The sequence below is a fragment of the Ranitomeya variabilis genome, chromosome 6, assembly GCF_051348905.1.
Source record: "Ranitomeya variabilis isolate aRanVar5 chromosome 6, aRanVar5.hap1, whole genome shotgun sequence".
Classification (NCBI taxonomy): domain Eukaryota; kingdom Metazoa; phylum Chordata; class Amphibia; order Anura; family Dendrobatidae; genus Ranitomeya; species Ranitomeya variabilis.
This window is the reverse complement of record NC_135237.1, coordinates 393,980,896-394,004,659: the sequence shown is the minus strand read 5'-3', so window position 1 is coordinate 394,004,659 and position 23,764 is coordinate 393,980,896. Positions and strand designations below refer to the sequence as shown.

Sequence of the window (23,764 nt, the reverse complement as noted above, 5' to 3'; positions counted from 1 at the left end):
CTAGAAATCACGATCTCCTATAAACGCTGGCAATGAGCCGACGTCACAGGAGTATCGTAATAATAGGCATGGGTCTTCTGCAAACCCCCGGCTGTCATGAAAACACATTGGTGCCCCGCGATCACATGAGTGCGGTGCCGATGGGTGGAATCAATGACCGGCTGGTGCTTGTTGAATCCTGCTGTAAGAGACAGACAGCGGTGTTTACAGGCACATGACAGCTGATTAAATCAGCAGTCATATAGGGGGAAAGATACAGGTTCTGTTTCAGATCACCCATCAAAGTCAGGGACATGACTTATAACGTAAATATATGTCATGTGTCATGAAGGGGTTGACTCACTTTTATATTTTGTCAAGTGGTATTCATTGCCGTGTTTTGTGCCAAATTTTAAAGTAGTTTGTGAATTTTGTGCAGAGTAAAAAATGGTCTTTAATTTTGCTCTTAACCATTATTGCACCAATTTAGAGCAAAAATTCACATGTTCAGCAAAATGTTGCAAAATCTCTACAAAATATTTCCAAGGAACAAAATTTATCCCAGACACAAGCTGAAGTACATTTTTTTTCAAAAGTCACATCTGATGAATCTGTCTCCAACATTTGGAAAAGCCACATTGATATAAAAATTAGAACATTTACAACAAAAGACAACATTAAAAAGGCACAAATCCTTTCATGAAAAACTTGCAAATAAATAAGTCTCTAATTGAAAGTTATTCATGCAAAAGTTTGGTGAAAAGCAATAATGAATTCATAAGGCACATAAGGCTTAAACATATCTTGACAAAGTATTAAAAAAATCATTTTTTTTTCAAAACCTCACGTCTCTGGATAGAAATAATAAGGATGGATACATCTGCATATGAATACTATATATCCATTTGTCAGTTTACAAAAACCTTACATACAAAACCAAACAAATAACACTTGTTGTGTACGATATCCTGATGATGATTATGGTAATGATGTACATAGACATTATTTGGCAATTTCCATGACAACATAATTCATAGTAATATATTATTGTACAGATGTTTCACCTTATTATAGTATCAGTGTTGTCAGGGTCTTTTGCAGTGACAGAACCAACATGAGAACCAACTGGTGAACTTTCAGGGATTTCCATTACATATTCTCTTTCGAGAAACACAGGAGGTTCATCGACATCAACAACATAGATTCTTATGGTAGCTGTGTCAAACAGTTCTGGATTGTTTTTGTTCTCAGCTCTGACTTGAATGCTGTATCTTCTACTTCTGCTTTCAAAGTCAACAAGCTACATATAGTACATGAATAAAAATATATAATTAAGTAAAATGTCAAACAAAGGCTTATTTAGTGTAAATACGTTACATCTAGACACAGTTCAAAGTCATATATACTGAAAAAAATCAATAATTTAGGTGCAAATAAATTAATTTTTTCATAATTACATTATATATGTAAATTATCACCCTTTGTAGCCTATACCAGTTATAGGCTCAAAGCGACCCTCCAGTTTGACATAAAAAAATTATGTTATCGAGGGAAATGATTGGCACATTTACCTAGCACAATAACTTTGATACATTGTTTGTGATGTGCATTCATATTCAGTCTCTGTAGTCTGATGCCCCTAAATAAAATCCTGAGTGACCAATTACCTCCAGAATTCACATAATAAGTAAATTGAATCCTCATTTGCATAATGTATTATCAGTATGACTACAGCTATTCTGTGAAGGCCTCCGAGGTTTGTTTGAGAACATTAGAGATAAAAACAGCATCATGAAAACCAAGAAACACACCAGGCAGGTCATGGATAAAATTGTGGAGAAGAGTTAAATAGCCCAAGCTCTGCACATCTCATGTAACACTGTCTAATCCCCCATTCGAAAATGGAAGGAATATGACTCAACTGCATTGATAATAAGACATGGATTTCCACCTAAACTGACAATGCAATCAAGGAGAGCACTAATTAGAGAAGCATCCATAAGGCCCATGATCATGCTGGAGTAGCTTCAGATATCCACAGCTCAGTTGGGAGAATCTGCACACCAGACAACTATCAGTCGTATACTCCACAAATCTAACCTTTATGGAAGAGTGGCAAAAAAGCCACTTTTTAAATCAAGCTTAAGTAATAATTTGAAGTTTGCAAAAGCCCATGTAGAGGACACAGCTAGCATATGGAAGAAGGTGCTCTGGTCAATGAGTCCAAAGTGAAACTTTTAAGGCTAACTGCAAAATGCTACATGTGGCGGAAAACACCGAAAATCCACCTGAAAATACCATCCCTACTATCAAATATAGTGGTGACAAAATCATGCTGTTGGGATGCTTTTCATCTGCAGGGACATGGAAGTTGGTCAGAGTATTAATGCAACCATGTAGAATACAAATGCTTGTCACAATTTTCAGCTTTATTTATTTTTAAATTGTTTACAAAACCATGTATCATATCCTTTAAACTTCACAAATACTTGCTTCTTTGTGTTGGTATGTCACATAAATTCCAAGTAAAATGCATTAAAAATGTTGAAAAGTTCATGAGGTATAATCACTTTTTCAATGTACTGTAAATGTTCACAATATAATAAATATAAGCCAAGCCACTGTAAGTATTGGATGCATGACCAATTTTATAAGTAAATATATTTCTAAAAGTGCTATTGATATTAAATTCTCATCAGATATCGGGAACAACCTATCCAATCCACAAACTCAAAGAAATCAAACCATAGATGTCCAGAAATTAAGTTATGTGTAATAATGAGTAATGATATGGGCAAAAGTATTGAACATATGAAAAAAGAAAGGTGCAAAAAGCCATAGAAAGTCATGACACCAACTAAAATCTATCAATAATTAAAAGGTAATCCTGCCACTTAGTGAAAAATATTATCAGCTAGTTCAACTTTAAAAATGTGGCTCATTACCAAGGTGCTACACAAGAAACATTTCATGATGGGTAAAGTCAGTGAGCCAGTCTCAAGACCTTTGCAACCTTATTGTTTCAAAACATACTGATGGGATGGATTACCGAACAATTTCTAAAATACAGAAGGCTCTGGTGAGCACTGTTGCCACCTTAATCCGGAAGTGTAAGTTTTCAAATAGAAGAGCGAAACTAATTATCAGAAGAGTTGTCCAAGATGCAAGGTCTATCACTGGGGAGATACAAAATACCTGGAATCAGAAGGTACAATTGCTTAAAGAAAACTATAAGTAATGCACTCAACTTCCATGACCTGGAAGCTCACCGTTTAAGATTCAATTGCTGAACAAAAAGCATGTACAAGTGGGTTTAAAGTTTGATTAACAACATTTATACAAACATATGAGATACTCCTGGAATATAATCTGGTCAAATGAAACTAAAAGTGAAATCTTTGGATGTCATGATACACACCAAGTTTGAAAGTCAAAAGGTACTGCATATCACCCCCAAAACACGATGCCAACAGTGAAGCTTGTAGGTGGGAATATCATGGCATGGGGCCATTTTTCAATATAAGGCATTGGAAAACATCATATAATTGAAGGAAGAATGGAAGGACAAATGTACTAAGACTCCTCAGTGGTTAATACCTTTAATGGCTAACTGAAAAGATGGTAACAAATTGCAAGCTTTCAAGACTACTCAGGTCTGTTCATCAGGCATAGAATAACACAAAAGCTGAAGAATCACATATTTATGCACAACAGGACACAGGACTAATGCAATAGATAAGACAAGTGACGTGAAACAGAACTATAGATGTGGGACAGGGAGAGAACAGTCGTGGCCATAAATTTTTGAAAATTTCATAGATAACGAGTGTGAAAGTTTTATTGTCCTGTTATTAACACCTGGTCCATGATTATGATGCCACTAAATGGTCTGAAGAGCTCATTCCTTAGCTGATATAGAAAGGCTTCAGTGAGCACTGTTGGTGCCTTAATCCAAAAGTGAAAAGAACATAATTTCACGATAAACCAATGCTCCCTTCAAGATTTCAGATAAAGGAGTGAAAAGATTTGAATAACTGTTAAAATAGTCTAAATAATATCAGAATTATCTATCTGCTGGTTAACACTAGTGATGCGCGAGTATGCTCGTTACTTGAGTTTCTCTGAGCATGCTCGGGTGGTCTCTGAGTGTTTCTGAGTGCTCAGAGATTTAGTTTATGTTGACACAGCTGCATGATTTGCAGCTGCTAGACAGCTGGAAAACATGTGGGGATTGCCTAACATGGTCAGAGAAACTTGAGTAACGGGCATACTTGCTCATCACTAGTTAACAAGGTACAAAAATATATTTTTGTTCTGTATCAAATGTACCAAGACATTCTTGATAGAAATCTGCTGCTATATACCAGGAAGATAAAAATGAAACAAGGGTGGACATTTCAGCAAGACAATAATCCCAAACACACAGACAAGGAAACTCTCAGTTGTTTTAATAAAAGAACAGAAATAAAGCTGCTAGAATGGCCCAGAAAACCATCTGATGTGAAACCAATGCAAAATTTATGGAAGAACTAAGGCTCAGAGTTTATAGAAGGAGCTCATGGATCTTTCAGGATTTAAAGATTGTTTGTGTGAAAGAATGGGCAAAAATCACACCTGATCAATGCATGCCACTAGATTTTCTAAAGAGGAGGCATCTTGAAGCTGTCATTGCCAACAAACCCTTTGAATGAAGTATTAAATAAATTTTAGGAAGCGTGCTCGATACTTTTCCCCTGAGTCACTGTTAGGATTGGCGGAACGCACCGAGTGAATATTGAGATAATATAGGTGCGTTCGCAGCCCGGGGTCCACCGTGCAGGAGTAGAACCTGCCACTAGTATATGGCGGCACTATATGGCGGTACAACGCCTTAATAGACATGGGTTCAGTCACCCGGTCTATATAGGAGCGAGCTCTGTTGCTTCACAGAGTCGCCGGGATTAGGATAACACTGTGCCCTGTTAACCTCATAGAGGATCACAGCTAACTAACAGAGCACATAGCATGCAGTGGTCATACAGTCAGCATAGCACACAAACAACTCCTCTCCGGAGGTGCCGGAATTCTAGTGGCTATACACCAGCCCTAAATTCACATACACAAACTCCTCTCTGGAGGTGCCAGAATTCTAGTGGCTATACAGCCAACCCTGAACACATGCAGACACAGACCACAAGGTAGCTAAGCTCATAAACATAGGTTCATACTAGCGCATGGCCGTGCGGCCATGCAAACCTTTTATAGAGAGAACTCTCCAGGACCTTCCTAGTGGTCTAATAGGAACCGCTTCAGGATCTGAGCATGTGACCCCCGACCTCCTATGAGAGGTCATCCCCTGGGCATGCTCAGTAGCGGAAAAGCAGGACTTGGTCCCAGGGGCATCTGCTTGCCGCAGAACAGTGCTGGTTACAATGGCTGAGCCTGGAAGATCAGCAGTAACCAAGCGCACAGTATCTGCCTGAGCCAGATGCTGGGACCGACGTCTCTGCTGAGCAGGCTCCAGTTTGGCTGAAGAAGAATGGAAGACCGCAGCAGAGGTGGCTCGAGATTCCCCCTGTGCAGCGGTGGGAACTTGACACCTAACAGTCACTTCTCATTATTACACATAACTTACTTTATGGACATTTATGATTTATTTGCCTGTGTGGATTGGATTAGTTATTTCTGACATCTGGTGAGAATGTCATGTTAATAGCACCTGTGGGAATATACTTACTTAGAAAGATGATGATGTGTTCATTACTTATTTTAGCCCAATTTATATATATATTGTTTATATTTTATATATATTGTTTAATTTGATTGGAGACACTGAGTAGTACAATTTAACTCCTTAATAACCAGAGGCATTTTTTTTTTGCATTTTGGTTTTTTGCTCCCCTTTTTTCCAGAGCCATAACTTTTTATTTTTTTGTCAAAATGGCCATATGAGGACTTGTTTTTTTTGGGACAAGTTGTACTTTTGAAGGACACCATTGGTTTCAACATATTGTGTACTGAAAAATGGGAAATAAATTCCAAGTGCATTGAAATTGCAAAAAAGTGCAATCCAACAGTTGTTTTTTTCCTTTTTTTACCATGTTCACTAGATGCTAAAACTGACCTACCATAATGATTCTCCAGGTCATTATGAGTTCTTAGATGCCAAACATGTAAAGGTTCTATGTATTTAAGTTGTGAAAAAAATGCCAAAGTTTTTTTAAAAATAAATGCGCCATTTTCCGATACCCTTAGTGTCTTTTTAATGATCTAGGGTTGGGTGAGGGCTAATTTTTTCTGCCCTTAGCTGACGTTTTTAATGATACTATTTTGGTGCAGATCCAATCTTTTGATCTCCTGTTATTTCATTTTAATGCAATGTTGTGGCGACCAAAAAACCATAATTCTGGTATTTTTACTTTTTTTCTCTCTACGCCGTTTAACGATTGGGCTATTTTTTTTATGTTGATATATTGGTCAATTCTGAACACAGGGATCTCAAATATGTGTATATTTGATTTTTTCATTGTTTTATTTTGAATGGGGCGATAGTGGGTGATTTGAACAATTAGATATTTGTTATTTTTGCAATATTTTAAAACTTTTTTTTTTACTTTTTGCATGCTTCAGTAGTCTCCATGGGAGACTAGAAGCTGCACTACATTGATCTCCTCTGCTACATACAGGCGATGATCAGATCACCTGTGTGTAGCAGAAATGTTCACTTGCTATTAGCGCCAACCATTAGGCCCTGCTCATTGCAATCTGGCTATGACAACCATAGAGGTGTGCTGGAGACCTCTGGTTGTCATGCCAACCCAATGGTGACCAGTGATCATGTGATGGGGTCACCGATGTGCAGGATTTCTGGCACGCTTCCCGGAAGCACGAGTTAAATGCTGCAGTCAGAGATTGATATCTGCATTTAACTAGTTAACAACTGAGGGTGGATCGCAATTCCACTCACAGCTGTTGCAGGCACATGTCTCCTATATATATGAGCTGACATGTGCCCAAAAACAGGGGGAGTCCGACATCGGCATACTATTACACCCGATGTTGGAAAGGGGTTAAGAGATTCCCTGTTTTTACCCTTTTATCCTTTGTACCCTTTGGTCTTCTCAGTAGTTAGACAGAACATACAAGAGTTTGAGAGTTGAGAATTGAAGTCTGGATTTATGCTGGGTCAGTAGCAGAATAGACAATTCAGAGGTGCAGGTTTGTTTAAACTGTAAAATAAAGAAATTTATTGCTCAGGAATAGAGTATTAGGGGAAAGTCTTAATAAAACTTAGGACTAAAGGTCATTCATTATCTAATAAGAAAAAGCATTGGCACTCATAGGTTCTATAAATTGTGAAAAGTCAATGAGCAACAGAAGCAGCATTAATGGTCCCAGGTAGAAGGCAGTGGCAATGAGCAGGATGTCATGCAGGGAAGCTATGGCGATTATAAGTATGAAGAGTAGTTACAAGCAGTGGTCGTGAGATCATGTAAGAGAGCATAACAATTGTCTTGATGGGACAAGCATTTAAAAGTAAAATGATTAATTCAATCTACACAATAAAACAAAGTTCTTTACCTTGTTTAGAGTAATTATTCCTTCTTGCGTCAAACTATCTGTATTTATATTAAACATATTGTAATCTCCCCTTTCTTGTATTGAATAAATAATTTCTGCATTTTTTCCAATGTCAATGTCATCGGCCAAAACTATGCCAACTATTTCTCCAATAGTCGCTGACTCTATTATTGACATCTCGTAAGTCTCTGAAAAAGAGATCGCACTTCAATCAAACATGCTTAATATTTCAATTCAATCTGTGAAATATTCTGTTGTCTTCAAATGTTAGGTATTACCACAGTACAGAAAAATTTTATTTTCACCCATCTAGAGTTAAAACCTGGCAAATCTCGGATTGCCAAATATTCAGAAAACACTTAATGACTCATGAAAATAATCCAAATATATCAATGATTTGTTCATGACCATCTGATAAATAATATAATGATGGATAATTAAAAAAAAAGTCATTTGAAATTTTAGAGGCCAAAAATAAAATGCTGACGAAAATGTACTTTAGGTGTTTATTTCAGATTATTTTGACATATTTTTCACAACAGAAACAAATAGCAGTTTATTAGACTTTCAGGTTATTGCATGCCTGATTAAACAAATTTTATAATAATGCATTTATTAACAGAAGAATGTAGCATATGATATTCATCAGATATTTACTTGTAGAAATAATAATAGTGAAATCTGAGAATGTGACATAAACTGAAGTGGCATTTCGAAGATCATTTGAAAATTAAACTAATGCACAAATAAAATTGTACCGGTCAGTCATAGGCCATTTTACTTATTTCAAGTTTTTGAGATTTGTCCACACAATAAAATAGTGCAATTTGCTGTATTGTTAAGTTAGGCTCAGTGCACATGGCATTGGTGGCCATGGACAGAAGTATATGCTTATGTGGTATAGTATATATGCACAAGAATAGCCATTGTCTGAATGGTTGCCCATGGAAAGATCCGCCATAAGGACCCATTGTAAAAAGTCTTGCTAAGAAATTATGTTCCCTCTGATTCATCATTATTGATTCTCCACTTTTTCAAAGGAGTTTGTATTTATTAATAGGTTTTGTATTTTCGTATTATGTACAATAAAAAATTTCTTTGTGGCACATTGTTAAAATTTAATGTAAATACTTATATGACCAAAAAAGAAAAAGTAGAAAGTAGATATCATGCCTAGAATACTTTTGTTTGGGGAATAAAAGTATTTCCATAGGTATTTCTTTGTTGTCATTTTTTATTTTTCTTCCATATATTTTCTTTATAAGATGCTTTTAGACAGATTCATGAAATGAGACTCAATCTAGTCAATGGCTATAGTAACGTTTATGGCTGAAGCTTCTTTTAGCATGGTTAAAGACTAATGTGCAACATTTTAAAGGATTATTATGCAATTTTTTGTGCTCAAAAATCACAAAAAATGCTAAAGGCAAAATAAAGAACATTTTTGGATTTGCACAAAATGACTGATCAACATGCACCAATTTGAAGAATTTAATGGAAAAATGTTAACTAATAAAACAATATAATGAAAAGAAAAGTGACTTTAAAAAATTTCAAATGATAAATTGGGCCCAAATACTTTGTTTCCAAGTTAGTATCTCACTGTGGTTGAGATGAGCTGTTTATGTGGCCGTAAGCATTCAGCTAATCCTGCTTTGTAGTGACTGATGTTAAAAGCACTTTAATTCTAAAAGGTTGGACAGTTATAAAGGTAAATACAGACATTAAGGCTATGTGCACACGTTCAAGTTTTTTTGCGTTTTTTTCGTGTTTTTTCGCGATAAAAACATTATAAAAACTCATTAAAACGCATATGTTCTGCATTCTATCATTTAGAATGCATTCTGCATGTTTTGTGCACATGGTGAATTTTTTCCACGAAAAAAATGCATCGCGGTAAAAAAATTGGATTTTCCATGTTTTTCCCGCGATTCTATGCATTTGGAAAAAAATGCACAAAAACGCGGTAAAAACGCGGTAAAATCACGGTAAAAACACATGCGGATTTCTGGCAGAAATGTCCGGTTTTTGTCAGGAAAATTTCTGCCAGAAATCCTGACGTTAAGGTGTTCCACCTCTTGGGGAAATAATTTTTTACTTAAATGCATGTGTTTGGGTTAAAAAATAGTTTTTGAAAATGGTTTCTTTACAAATGTTGCACTTTTACAGGCTACAAGTCTATAGATTGTGAGATTTCCAAAAATCCATGACTTTTCCTTCTTGGTGTTACAATTTCAATGTTGAGGAGTGGATGTTCAATGAGTTTGGATTAGGTTTACAAAAAATCCAGGGAAAAAAATGCATAAAATATAAATAGTGCTGCTAATACCAGTACATTTCTTTTAGCATATGTTATTGGAGATCGCACTCATCGTCTCTAAAACGTCAAAACTTTAGTAGAAGTACAGTACATATACAAATATGTATATTTAATATTTTTTGGACTATATGATGCACCTTTTTCCTCCAAAATTTTGGTGCATCTTATAGTATGTATAGGATGTACCTGCTGTGGCTGTTTTGGGGAACGGCAGCGGCGGACAAGCGGATCACAGGAAGCTGGAGCCGGCGGCTGTAGCTAACACCTGTGCCCAATGTTGAAATAAAATTAATATTCACTGCTCCCCACTCCCATAGTCCCTCCCACCCCTATGCACCAATTGGTGGAAGGGACTATGGGCATGTGGAGCAATTAATATTAATTTGCTTTAATAGCAGGCACACTGTTAGCTGCAGCCTTTGGCGTACTGCAGTAACTGGGAGATCAGATGTGCCCGCTGTTAAAGTGAATGAATATTCACTGCTCCCCATGCCCATGGGAGTGAAGAGCAGTGAACAGTCATTGTCTTTAATAGCGGGCACACGTGATTGCTCAGTCGTCTGTGGCTAACAGTGTACCTGCTATTAAAAAGAAATGAGTATTCATTGCTCTCTATCTACTTCCATAGTCCCAGGTGTGGAGAGCAGTGAATATTCCAGCAGCAGTCCTCTGTGTGTAAGCAGAGCATGACATCACAGCCATGCGCTGCTTGCAAGCTGAAATTAGCTGCTTGCATCAGCACAGGAGCTCTGTGAGGGAGCAGAGGGAAGGTAATTTGAAAGGTTTAATTTTTTTGTGTGCAGCGTGAAGGGGGCTATATATACCAGGATGGGAATGGGAGGGACATCTATACCAAGATGTCGATGAAATGGCCACATATACCAGGATGGGGATGAGGGGGCCATGTATAGAAGGATGGCCGCCATGTATACCAGAATGGGGATGGCGGCATTTATACCCGAAGAGGGATGAGGGGGCCATGTATACCAGGATGGGGATGAAGGGGGCCATATATACCTGGATGGGGATCATATATCAGTTTGGGGAATATGAAACTGGATTGGGGACATATGCATACCAGGATGAGGGATATTAGTACATCATTGAGGGACATTACCCTATAACGGTGGCAGCAGCAGATTCTACCCCCTCATAACAGTGTATAATGACCACATTTTTTCCTTCAATTTGTTTTGTATTTTCCTCCTCCAAAACCTAGGTGCATCTTATGGTCCGGTGATTCTTACAGTTCAAAAAATACGTTATATATAAGCACCTGTTGAAGCGCTGTTTGGCATGAAACAGCTGTTTTCATCAGTGCATTCCACTCACTCCTGCAATCCGATGTTTTATCTCTTCTATTAAACTGTTGACGTTTTAATAGACGGTGAATGTGGTTTCATTTTTCTTTTGATGTTATGCCACAGTTTTTTTTCTAAAAGCACCCAAAGTCTCTGAAAGGTATGGCTGGTCTCAGCTTACCTTCCAGAGGAGTGAATAGCAGATGGTGCCGGACACACTTCCTTTGCATGATAATATGGAATAGCATTGCCAGATTTTCATAGCATTAAACATAAAATGAAGAACTTTGCTTACTTTGTTGAAATTTAGGTGCATTGTCATTGACATCCAGTACTTTAATTATTACAGTTGTTGTAGCTGATAGTGCGCCTACATCACCAATCATGTCTTTGGCTTGCACTATAACTTGATATTGATCTTTAGTTTCTCTGTCAATTTGTGAAGCAACTCGAATTATTCCTAATTGTAAAAAAAGATAAGAACAAAATATTTTCAAATAATAGGAATATGACAGTTTTTGTTGTTGCCCTGTCTACAGAGTGAGAAATATTTACTTCACATGTGTGTCAGTTACTCATCAACACTGTATATTGCAGTTTACATAAAAAACACAGTTTACCACGTGGAGTGTAAGCCAAGCACTGAGTGTTCAATAAACCCTTTATGATAAGTTCATATGGCTGCTAAATTCACTAAAAAACAGTCATGACTGCAATTGTGAACGCGTCTATCTCACAGCACTACTGGGTGGGCCAATCCACATAATTGATGGATACCGGAGTTACATGTTAATTACATGCACTAAGCTGGTCAGTAATCACACAAGACACATTTTTTTCACACAAGCACAGGGCCTTTGTCAAAAATAGATCATATGAACAAGCACACGGGCTAACATTGGGTCCAAGTTTTATCCTTTTTTTACACAGACACATATGGACCGAAAAGACATTAATGTGACTATACCCTTATTGATATGCATGTTCTCAAGAGTACTCTGTGTCCATAAACTGCAACTCCCCATGCCCACCTACTACTGATTAACAGCTTCTTCTGTAAGCAGAGCAATAAGGAAAAAACTGCCAATCACCAAAGGGAAGGAGGAACCTGATTCTTATTAATTTCACGGACTCCTCATAACGCTAGGCTTCTCCTACACCAAATAATTTATGAAATCATGTTGGGAAGTGACACACACTGAAATCAGGTGTCTGTCTCTATTTGTATTGCCCTCTGAAAATGCAACCTTAACTTTTTGTAAGATTCCCTTTAAAGGGAACCTGTCATCTGATTCATGCTTCCCAACAGCAGACATCTTGAATCAGATCCTGGCTGCACAATAGTAGCCAGGTATATTTGTCTCTAAAATGCTACAGCAACTTTAAAGCTAATAGACAGTGATCTGACTAGTCTGTTGCTGCCACTGGCTGCCAATTCCCAGCACTGCTGCAGATGATTCACAGATCTATGTCAATCACATGCAGCAGCGCTGGAAAGAGCCGGCTGAGGGCAGTGCTGGAGTAGTTGGGTCTCTGGCTAGGATCACAGCAGGATCATTGAAGTTTAATGTCTCTGACAATCCTGAGCATTCCAGAAAAAACATATCTGGTGCAGCCAAGATCTGATTCAGGGAATTAGAGAAGGTGGCACTGAGCAGGTTAGGTTGGTGCTGGCTGAACCGGACTAAGTCCGACTAAATAGTAGAAAAAACAGCCGCATTCATAGGTGAATGCAAGATGTGCAAATTTTTTTACAGTGGTCACCACACTAGAAATGTAACAAAATAGATGATTCTGAATATAGCAGAAAGCAAGCAATGTTTCGACCCGATCCTGTTTCTTTTTCAAGCATTGCTACAAGAAAAGGTACACAGTAATTAGCGGGTTATAAATTCAAAGCAATAGGCAAAGAAATATACATAACATATTACAATATACAGTATATACATACTGCAGCTCATATGTGAAGGCTACATAGAGGACAATGCTGTGAGTACAGGAGTACAACCTGTGTGGAGTGATCTGGATATTGTAAGTAAAGATACAGGAAAAATTGTATGTAACATGGGGCCTGATGCTAGTTGAGTGGACTAGTCAGGTATCGTGTTCAACACATGTTAGAAACATGAAGTATGTTGTAAGTTTCCCATCACATTTGTATGTGATGGGATATGTCATGAAGTGAAAGCGTAGAGAGAAAAAAGGGAAGATAGAGGAAGATTAAGGAGATTAAGTACAAATGTTGGGAGTAGTACCAACCTATTGTGGTGGGCAACTAGGGGTAAGTGCTGGGGAATTCCTTCAATACTTTTGGATCTGTTGGAGTAGAACAGAGATTAAGGTATGGAACTTGGGTATGCAAAGGCAGGAGGAGGAGTACTGTCTGTTCTCATTGCCAGGGGGAAGGGTAGAGGTTCCTCGTGATGTGGTGTGAAGGCATAGGTGGCAGTGGGCTATAAATGTGCGCTGCTAGAGCCACTTACAGTATCGCGAAACCAGAAGTGACATCTAGGGGAGCTTCAGAGTGAGGCTTGGTTGTCTAGAATGGTTGTCCTGAGATGTGATCTCAGAATCTGCTGTATCAGTGTGGCTGGGACTGGGGAGGGGACCTATATTATGTGTGGGAAGAAATGAACTGCATGAATGAAAAGGTGGAGATGGTACATGAACTTAAGTGAAAACAAGAGCGGAAAAAAATAAAAATAGAAAAATAAAAATAAGGGAAAAAGAAGGTAAATGAAAATTGAAATAAGACTAAAAATAATAAAAATAAAAATAAACTTTTTATAATGAAAATAGCGGAATTTGAAATAGGTCAGAATGAATTAGATAACAAGTTCCCTTTAAGGCCGGAGACTCACTAGCATTTAAAAATTCTTTCTGATGTTGATCCAGAAAAGTTGGACGAATGTCATGCAAGCGGCATTTGACTTTCTTTCGACTACAATGTGATTTCTATCACCTAGCATCCGAACGACATCCGAATGACATGCGAATGCAATCCGTATGCAAAGGGATTTTAACATTAACTTTTACATAGAGTGATTACCTATGTCATTTAAAGATAGCTTTCAAAGAAAATATTCTTCAATACATTCATATATATATGTAGATTGTAAACTCTAACGAGCAGGGTCATCTTTTTTTGCTTTAATTTTTGTACTATTTTGAACATTGTTACTTATGACGTGTATGAACTGTTAAACTGTAAAGCGCTGCGGAATATGTTGGCGCTATATAAATTAAAATTATTATTATTTATATATATTCAATAGATATCTTACTGTACATGTATTTTAGTAATGAATAAATACATTTCTTTAAAAAATGCTATGGGTCCCCCAAAATTTTAGTAATCACCAGATGGAAAGCTGACAGCTGGGAGCAGATGTTTGTAGCCAGGGAAGGGGGCAATACATGTGGAGCTTCTCAGGCTATTAATATCAGCTCTCAGCTCTATACTTAGTCTTCCCTGGTTAATAAAATGAGGGACCCAAAAAAAATAACATGGAGTCCCCAATGTAATTAATAATCAGCAAAGGCTAGGCAGACAGCTGTGGGCTGATATTAATAGCATAGGAAGGTATGGATATTGATTTCCTTCCAGACTAAAAACATCAGCTCTCAGTCATGTCCATAAGATGCCCCACATCTGGTGCTTTGCCTCACTCTTCCCATTTGCCTTGGTGTATTGGCAAGTGGGATAATAGTTTTGGAGTTGATGTCAGCTTTGTATTGGCAGCTGGCATGAAGTTCAGGGTTTAGTAATGGATAGTGTTGAGCGACACCTTCCGATACACAAAGGTATCGGTATCGGATGGTATCGGCTGATATCTGAAAAATATCGGATATCGCCGATACCGATACCCGATACCAATGCAAGTCAATGGGCACAAGTATCGGAAGGTATCCTGGATGGTTCCCAGGGTCTGAAGGAGAGGAAACTCTCCTTCAGGCCCTGGGATCCATATTCATGTGTAAAATAAATAATAAAAATAAAAAATAGGGATATACTCACCCTTTGACGCGCCCTGGTAGTAACCGCTGTAACCGGCAGCCTCCGTTCCTAAGAATGAGGAGTTTAGGACCTGCGATAATGTCGTGGCTTGTGATTGGTTGCATGACTGCTCATGTGACCACTCACACGACCAATCACAAGCCGCGACGTCATCGCAGGTCCTAAACTCCTCATTCTTAGGAACGGAGGCTGCCGGTTACATCGGTAAGGTCCAGGGGCCGCCGGAGGGGTGAGTATATCCATATTTTTTATTTTAATTCTTTATTTTTTACATGAATATGGATCCCAGGGCCTGAAGGAGAGTCTCCTCTCCTCCAGACCCTGGGAACCATACACTGGGAACTTCCGATTCCGATTTCCGATATCACAAAAATATCGGAACTCGGTATCGGAATTCTGATACCACAAGTATCGGCCGATACCCGATACTTGCGGTATCGGAATGCTCAACACTAGTAATGGAGAGATGTCTATTAAACGCACCCATTACTAACTCCATACTCATTTTGTAAATAAAAATCACCCTAAATAAAATCCCTTATTTGGAGTAAAGGTACTGACAATTTTTTTAAATTTAAAAATAAAAAAGCAAAGTTCCCTCTGCTGGTTACTAAAATTTAGAGGTATTCTACTCCATTTTTTAGAGAAATTTGTTAAATCATTACTAAAATATATGTACAGTAAGCTACACATGCAAAGCACTGATTATATATGTTGCTGTCATCTTTATATCTATCTATCTATCTATTCTATATACAGTGGGTACGGAAAGCATTCAGACCCTTTTAAATTTTTCACTCTTTGTTTCATTGCAGCCAATTAATGTACACTTTGTGCCCCATCTTGACAGAAAAAAACAGAAATGTAGTAATTTTTGCATATTTATTAAAAAAGAAAAGCTGAAATATCAAATGGTCTTAAGTATTCAGACCCTTTGCTCAGTATTAGGTAGAAGCACCCTTTAAGCTAGTACAGCCATGAGTCTTCTTGGAAATAATGCACCAAGTTTATCACACCAAAACTGAATAAACCAGGGTGTATTTACTTAGAAAACCAAAAAAGAGAAAACCCTAGCTGAGTGATCTTAACCTTAAAAAGTTTTCTGCCTAATCAATGGGCCAGAAAAAAAGACTTGCCAATTGGATAAGGCTCTAGTTAAATTTTTAGCAATGTGTCAGCCACATGTAGACCACACCTACATCTATTTATGCTAAAAAAGATGATATTATAAAAAGAACCAGGGTATTCTATAGATTAATAGTGTCTGTTGATTATTATATGATATATGTACAGACCAACAAGTTATTTAACACTTAACCATTCCCTATGCTTCAGGTCTACACATGTGATGGATTGACACAGAGTAATATATCTCAGCGACCAGTAACTTGACCTAGCATGCTAGAAAAAAGTTAACACCTCGTTCCTTTCACAATGGAACATGCTATAGCAAGGTGCTTGTTGTCATAAATATGTCATCATATAAATTAAACACCCGCATGCTAGGAACACCATAATAGGTAGACTTATCTGGGTAAAAGCAGCATTCTTTGTCTCAGTGTCCTTGTCCCAACGTGTTTCACCCCCTCCTAGTATAGGGGCTCATCATGGGACCATAAGTTGGAGTAAGCCATTATGGAACGACCTCTCATTGGAGGTCAGAGGTCACATGTTCAGGTCCTGTAGCGGCTCAGATTGGACCACTAGGAAGGGACCAGAAGGCTACATCTATAAAAGGCTCGCATGGCTGCTCAGCCATGCGCTAGTATAAACCTGACTAGGTGTGTGAGTGCTGTGTGTTTGACACTGGTGAAAGCTCCTCAATGATTCCCATCCCCTTGGTTGTTGTTTGGGCATTAGGGTGAGTAGAGCAAACTGTCAGAGCCATATCTAGACGGCCCAGCCATGTTAATACCACCGGTCAGTGTATTGTGGGAATTCCCTTTTGGACTCAGGGCAACTGACTCAGGGCGTCCTCAGGCACGTGCTCAAAAGCCACCGAGGGTCAGAGCGAGTCCAATCAGTATAGTGGGGGTAAATCAAAGGGATTCCGCTAGCGTCTACAGGTTGCACCCTGTGACTGTTAACAGGGCAAGGCGTACCTTTAGCGACTCTGTGAAGTAACAGAGTTCGCTTCCATTCACACCGGGTGAAATTTAACCCACATGTGTACAAGCGTTCTTCTGCCATTTTGTTCCGCCATTACTTAGCAGCAGGGTCTATCTCTGCATGGTGGACCCCGGGCTGCGAACACACCTTATTTCTCCCTTAATATTATTTGGTGCGTTCCACCAGCCCTAACATGGTCTGAATACTTTCTGTACCCACTGTGTATATATATATATATATATATATATATATATATATATATATATATATATATATATATATATATTTTATACTTTATATATGTGTATATATATATACACAACTACAATAAAACGGTGGGACAGTCACTCTGTCTGAAGCCTTTATAGACTGGGCAAGCGCGACATGCCTGTGCAGTCTATACCCGGCCCACAGAGTTACGTTGCCGGGGATGAAGATTGTAGCTCCGGGTGGGCCCGGTGCTCAGAGGAGGCCCACCCAGAGCTACGCTACTGTAACTGTATTGGTGTGCACAGCACACTGATACAGTTACATACTGAGACAGAGCAGGGAGAATTGATCTTCCTGCTCTGCCGCCCAGCCACTATGGGGCCCCTGAGCAGGTGGGGGCGGTGCCAGCAGTGGGCCCCCGCCTGTCATTGCAGGGTCAGGTGTGTCGGCATCTAGCTGATGCAGCTGACCACATTGATGAAGGAAGGAGTGCTACGCTCCTTCTCCCATCATCCCCCTGTCAGCATCTGATGTCACCGACGCCAACAGTTGGAGCAATAATGTAACTGCCCGGTGCCCGCAGACCGGAGGTGAGCAGAAGTAGGGAGCAGCACAGGAACCAGAAAGAGAGGTGAGTATTTATTTATTGTTTTTCTTTATGAGGGCTGCCTTATACTACAGAGTCTGCCTGTGTGGGGGTGTGTGCTGCCTTATATTACAGAGTCTGCCTGTATGGGGGTGTGCTGCCTTGTGTTACAGAGTCTGCCTGTGGGGGGTGATGCCTTTTACTGCAGAGTCTGCCTGTGAAGAAGGGGTGCTGCCTTATGCTACAGAGTCTCCCTGTGGGGGTGCTGCCTTATACTACAGAGTCTGACTGTGAAAGGGGGTGCTGCCGAATGAGCATTGCATTCATCCGATTTCATCGCAAGTGGGAGTGAGCCCTCACCAAAACATTTTGATTAATGATCCACTTTTTTCAATCATTATAAATTATACACATTGGCACAATACAAGTTGTAGTAGTTGCAATAATACTGTGTTGAAAACCTAAACAAGTACTGATGCCACTCTTTTTTATAAATAAATTTAAAAACAAAGGTAATAAAATTTCATATTTTTTTAGCCCAGAACAGGGAATTGTATACTATTATTGATTTTCTACTGTTTTTCTTTGAAATTCTAAGGTCAAGTTAGAACAATACAGAAAGTAAATTGGTCAATGCCAGAGGTTTGTTAATTGATTTATCTTTTTCAATCCTTCTTTGATTTTCTTTTTGTATTTCATAAAAGAACAAATACATGAGAAAATGGTTATATTGCATCAGAGAGGACTGTGATAAACACAATAAAGTAATAGAAATAACTTTGCTTGTTTTTTTGTTTTTTTAAGGAATGATTTATTTTATGCCTTGTGCTTACAGTGTACATTTTATGTCTGATTCACACTTCACATCTTTACAGCAATATTTTTGTTACCTTCTTATTGTCAAGTTTATACATGACAGATCTGAGCTGTTTGTGATGAAGGGCAGAACACTTAATGTGACCACTGACACAATGAGAGATACAGCTGTGCTCAAAATTTTATATACCCCGGCAGAATATTTGCCATCTCATAAATCAAAAAAAAAATCCATGGCACTTCAAAAAGTATAGATGAAAAATAAAAGTTTCCAACTCTTGCCTAAGGCCGGTTGCACATGATCCGGAAGTGGCAGCGCTTTGGACACAGCTCATGCTAAATGCATCCAAAGTGCTGCCGCCTATTCAACACAGGTGAATCCGCATGTGTTCACTGAAACGTTTGAATTCACCACGTCCAATACCTTTCTCTTGTGATGACTAGAGTCTGGAGAAACTCCCCGCATGTCTGTCTCTGCGGGTGATCCGTAGGCATCTGTGGACGCATGGTGGGCATGGGATTTCTTGAATGCTATGCTATAACATCTGACCACTGTGGGTTGGATGCTGCACAAGTACACAGCGTCCCACCCTCAGCAACTCCAGATCCTGTGCACATACCCTAACAGACACTATAAGTTATACATTTTAGTTATGCAATATGTTTTGGCCCATCCAAAGCTGTAAACAATTGAATGACAAATGCAGTTGAGAAGAAAAATGACCACAGCCATTTTATTGATATTATCTTCTATCAGCCGACACATTGGCTTTATTAAGAGTAGTGCTTAAGAAATATGTACAATTTGCAATGCCTTTGAGAGAACTACAAAAACCTTTCTATTTACATCTACTGTTAACATTTTTAGTTGACATGTTAGTATTCCCATTACTATAATTGAAAGCAAACATTTAATCCTAATTAGAGTGCAAACTATGTCACTAATTCATCAGCTTCAAGAAATTTAGTATCCCATTAATAGTCTTATACAAAAGGCCAGATTGAGACTAGCCTTTAACATAAAGTATGAGTAAAATATTACTTGTGAAAAAAAATTAAACATATATGGTTAGTTCACAGTGGAGATAACCTGTCTGTTTTTGAGTCTTTGTTGGTTTTATTTGAACATGGGTTATGATATTTACCCTCTGGCCCTAACTTAATTTGTCAAAAAGACCTTATTATGTAGCAAGGACACAGCTTTAATTGATTTCACAATCAAACACTAGTTAGTCATTTTCTTTTGAGAGTGTCTTTGGACTTTGAATACTCTAAATAGGTCTCATGAATCACTATAATTATGCTAGTTGAAGCACATCAGAAGATCAATTGTAAGCAAATGAACATTAACTAGCACTCTTTGTGGCCAAATGAGTCCAGGATTTTCAGAAATAGTTTTGCGCTTATACCTGCCTTATCCTAATAAACTGTTAAACAGATGTGATCTTTAGGCATCAACATTATAACAGCAATAGCTGAAATATAGTGCAGCGCCCCAGAGACCTGGTCGTTGCAGTAACGTCACTCTGCCGCTAAGGGGAGTGATGGTACGTCTGATTGCACTAAAAGAGTTCACCTGACCAGGTATCACAGTCACACATTACACTTCACACTCCGGCCACCAGGGGGAGCAAAAGGTTCTATGTATTAGGCCACTCCTCACACTCTGGTAAAACTGGGAGTTGGATAGGAAGTTAGAGAGAAGCTGACTGGGATTTGCCCAGGTAACATCTAGTGAGAGGAGAGCTATACTTGGGAAGATTCAGGGGGGTCCCTGTCAGGGGTGGGATCCTGACAGTGGCCTAGCGAAAGGACAGATCGTTACGGAGCCGTGCCTGCACCTCATTGCGGCGGCATCTTAAGAAAGGACACGAAGCAAAGTATATTGTGGAGAAGTGAGAAACGAGATCACAGCACAAAGGCGATAGAACCAGTAGGAGTCGTGCCCCGGGATCGGCAACATCTTACTGAGGCGCGTAGCCGGTGGCCGGAATGCCGAGAAAGTAACAGACTCTACGCATTACTTTGAACCAACGGCAGGACAGTTAACTTTAGGTTGGCTGTCTCATCTTTTTCACCTAATGAAGACAACGGAGGCAATTGTGGGAGAGGGGCGTCTCTAGGGTCCCTATAAAATAACTCCAGGCCTACCCCATCATATGGGTGTGTCCTATCCATATCATCTGGGGGACAGAGAGAGAAAGAACAGAAACATACACGACAGTTGTGAGGACTATCCCGTGGTGCTCAGCAGGGAAGTACTACAACACCCAGGCGCTAGTAGGTAGGCTACTGATTTCCACCTGCAAAGGGAACACTGGATGTGCCTTCGGACCGGCCGGTCTCAGCCAGCCCTGTTAGCAGTGCTCTGGATTGTGGATGCCGAAGCCTTCAGTAAAGAAGTAAAGAGACTGCAACCCTGTGTCCTCGTTATTTACTGCGACCTACACCACCACCTACACCTTTTATTGGGGGCCCCTTAGCAGGGCCACGGACCGGGTCAGGCCACCGTGACATCCCCAGAACTGAGAGACCCAGTACCGAGTACCCCGCTGCCCTGCGTTTGGGGGCTGCTCCAATAACATATGTCAATAAATGTAAGTCTTTTGTATGAAAGCATTGCCTTATAAATAAATTAGCCCCTTAGTGCCAAATGGCAGAGAGATCTGTTGTGGAGTTTCAGGGAATTTGGAGTAGGCTGAGATGCAAAATTCACTTCACAGAGGGCAGATGCTAGATATAATATATGGCTGACTTCTGCCTCTAAAAGCAGCGAATAATACATCCAATGATTGCTGCTGTTAAACTATGAAATGCCAGTGTCAATTGCTGACAGTGGCATTTAAGTGCTGCAATTATGCCTGGACATTAGTTTGGGCAGCCATTGGCTTCCCTGCAAAATGATTGCAGGGAGCCAATGGGTTATTATGACAGACGGGGTCCAGATGAATTCCCTATGCCTGTCACGTAATCTTTCCTTTGATATCCAGCCTGAGGCTGTGTCATAAAAGACCCTGATTTTTACTATACACAGCAATGCTGCATTCTTTCAACCTAAAGTAGACAGTTGCAGGTTCAAGTCCCTAAAAGGGACTTACAAATGAAGTAAAGAGTAACGAAAAAAGTATTTTAAAAATGTTAAAAAAAATAACTAAAAAAAATTTGAATGACCTCCTCATTTCCTCAGTCAACAATAAAGAAATGTAAAAAAATGCACATATTTGCTTATGATGTGCTGAGAAAAGTCAGATGTATTTAAATACATAATTAATTCACCTATAAAAACTGTACAGAAAAAAAAGAATATCAAAATTCTTGAAATGTGAATTTTAGTTGTTGTAAAACCACAAAAAAATGCAATGTAATGTGATCAATGTATTTACTTCAAAATAGTATCAATAAAAATATTAGGTCCTCAAAAACAAGCCTTCACATAGCTCCATTGACCAAAAAATATAAATGTTATCGGTTTTGGAAATTGGCAACTCAAACTAAGTGTTTGTGTCCACTTGTGCCCTCAACCTTAATCACTTGTACCCTCAACACTTAATCAGACATGTATTCTAAAAGTGCAGATAGAATATCCTCCTCCTCTGTACATGACTTGACTCACTGCAATCAGGCAGTGTTTAAATGAATATGCCTTGGAGATCGCAGTCACACAGCTAAAGAGTTGTGGACAGCTATCGAGGCTGAGTTAAAGCAATTTCTGTTGCCACTAAACCTGGAGCCAGAGAAGGCCATGTGCAGTAATGGTGCAAACCTGGTGGCAGCCCTTTGCTGAGGTAACCTCAAACACGTGCCTTGCATAGGTCACATCCTCAACCTGGTGGTACAGCAAATTCTACACCACTATCCCAGCCTGGATGCGCTGCTGCAGTTGCTGTGTGATCACTTCCGATAATCGCACCCCGTAGGTCATCGACTTGCGTCGCTACAGAGGTCTTTTGACCTACCAGTTAACTGTTTGATTAACAATGTTATGACACGGTTGAATTACACTCTGGTGCAGAATAGCCTTTTGCAAAGCCTGGGACAATACAGTCCGGACGTTGTGCAAATCACGCTTGTTGTGTGGGCACAGGTGAAGGACCTCTGCACCCTTCTGCACAGTTTTGAAATGGCTACTAAGATGGCTAGAACTGGTGATGCCATCATCAGCATTACTATTCTGGTCTCCTACATGCTGGAGCAAACTTTAAATAGTCTGTGTGAGGAGGTGATGGTCCCAAAGGAAGAACTGGAAGTAAAGGAGCATGTGAAAGGGTTAACAATATTTCAAATTTCTGGACTGTCATCGCACCAGCGGGTGCCATGGGAGGGTGGCTTACAGCGATAAAAGGGAGCTCATGGTCCCAGACAAACTGTTAGTGAAGATGCAGGAGCTGAGGAACAAATGACAGAGGATGAGGTGATGGGCGTGCAACAGTCAGGAGATAAAGATCCACTCTCTGTTTTCTGTGTTTGGCGTGAGGGGACATAGAAAGCAACCTTGAGTGTTACCCTGCCAAAACATATAATGGACATGTATCTCATGAAAGCGCTCAACATAATCTCCTTCTTGCTGCACTATCTTCAACACGATGCCCGCATTCTTAGGGTTAAAAATAGTGCTGACTACTGGGTTGCCACTCTGTTAGATACTTGGTACAAGAATACATTTATCCAGATTCTTCCCCTCCTGGAAATAGATGCGCACATGCTGGAGTATCGAAACATGCTGTCATGGGTGTGTCATGTGTGACAGACAATCATTCTGGAGTCGGCTGTAGAAAGTTACTGCGCCTGGCTCTGCAGGCACATTATGGATTTTGTATCTCTGCTGTGGAGTGACATCCTGCTCCCTCTAGGATCTAACGGGGATC

At 39.3% G+C, this 23,764-nt stretch overlaps 1 protein-coding gene across 2 annotated transcripts in view; it reads right to left on the bottom strand.

Annotated features, from left to right (window-relative positions):
- LOC143782568 (cadherin-19-like) overlaps positions 1–23,764 on the bottom strand; it is a 352,880-nt gene that overhangs the window by 113,372 nt on the left and 215,744 nt on the right. For both annotated transcript variants that reach the window (XM_077270123.1, XM_077270124.1), the window contains 3 exons: positions 11,456–11,620; positions 7,540–7,727; positions 1,044–1,279 (listed from right to left, as the gene is read on the bottom strand). In XM_077270123.1, the coding sequence (XP_077126238.1) occupies positions 1,044–1,279; positions 7,540–7,727; positions 11,456–11,620 (589 nt within the window). The remainder of the gene's footprint in view (positions 1–1,043; positions 1,280–7,539; positions 7,728–11,455; positions 11,621–23,764) is intronic.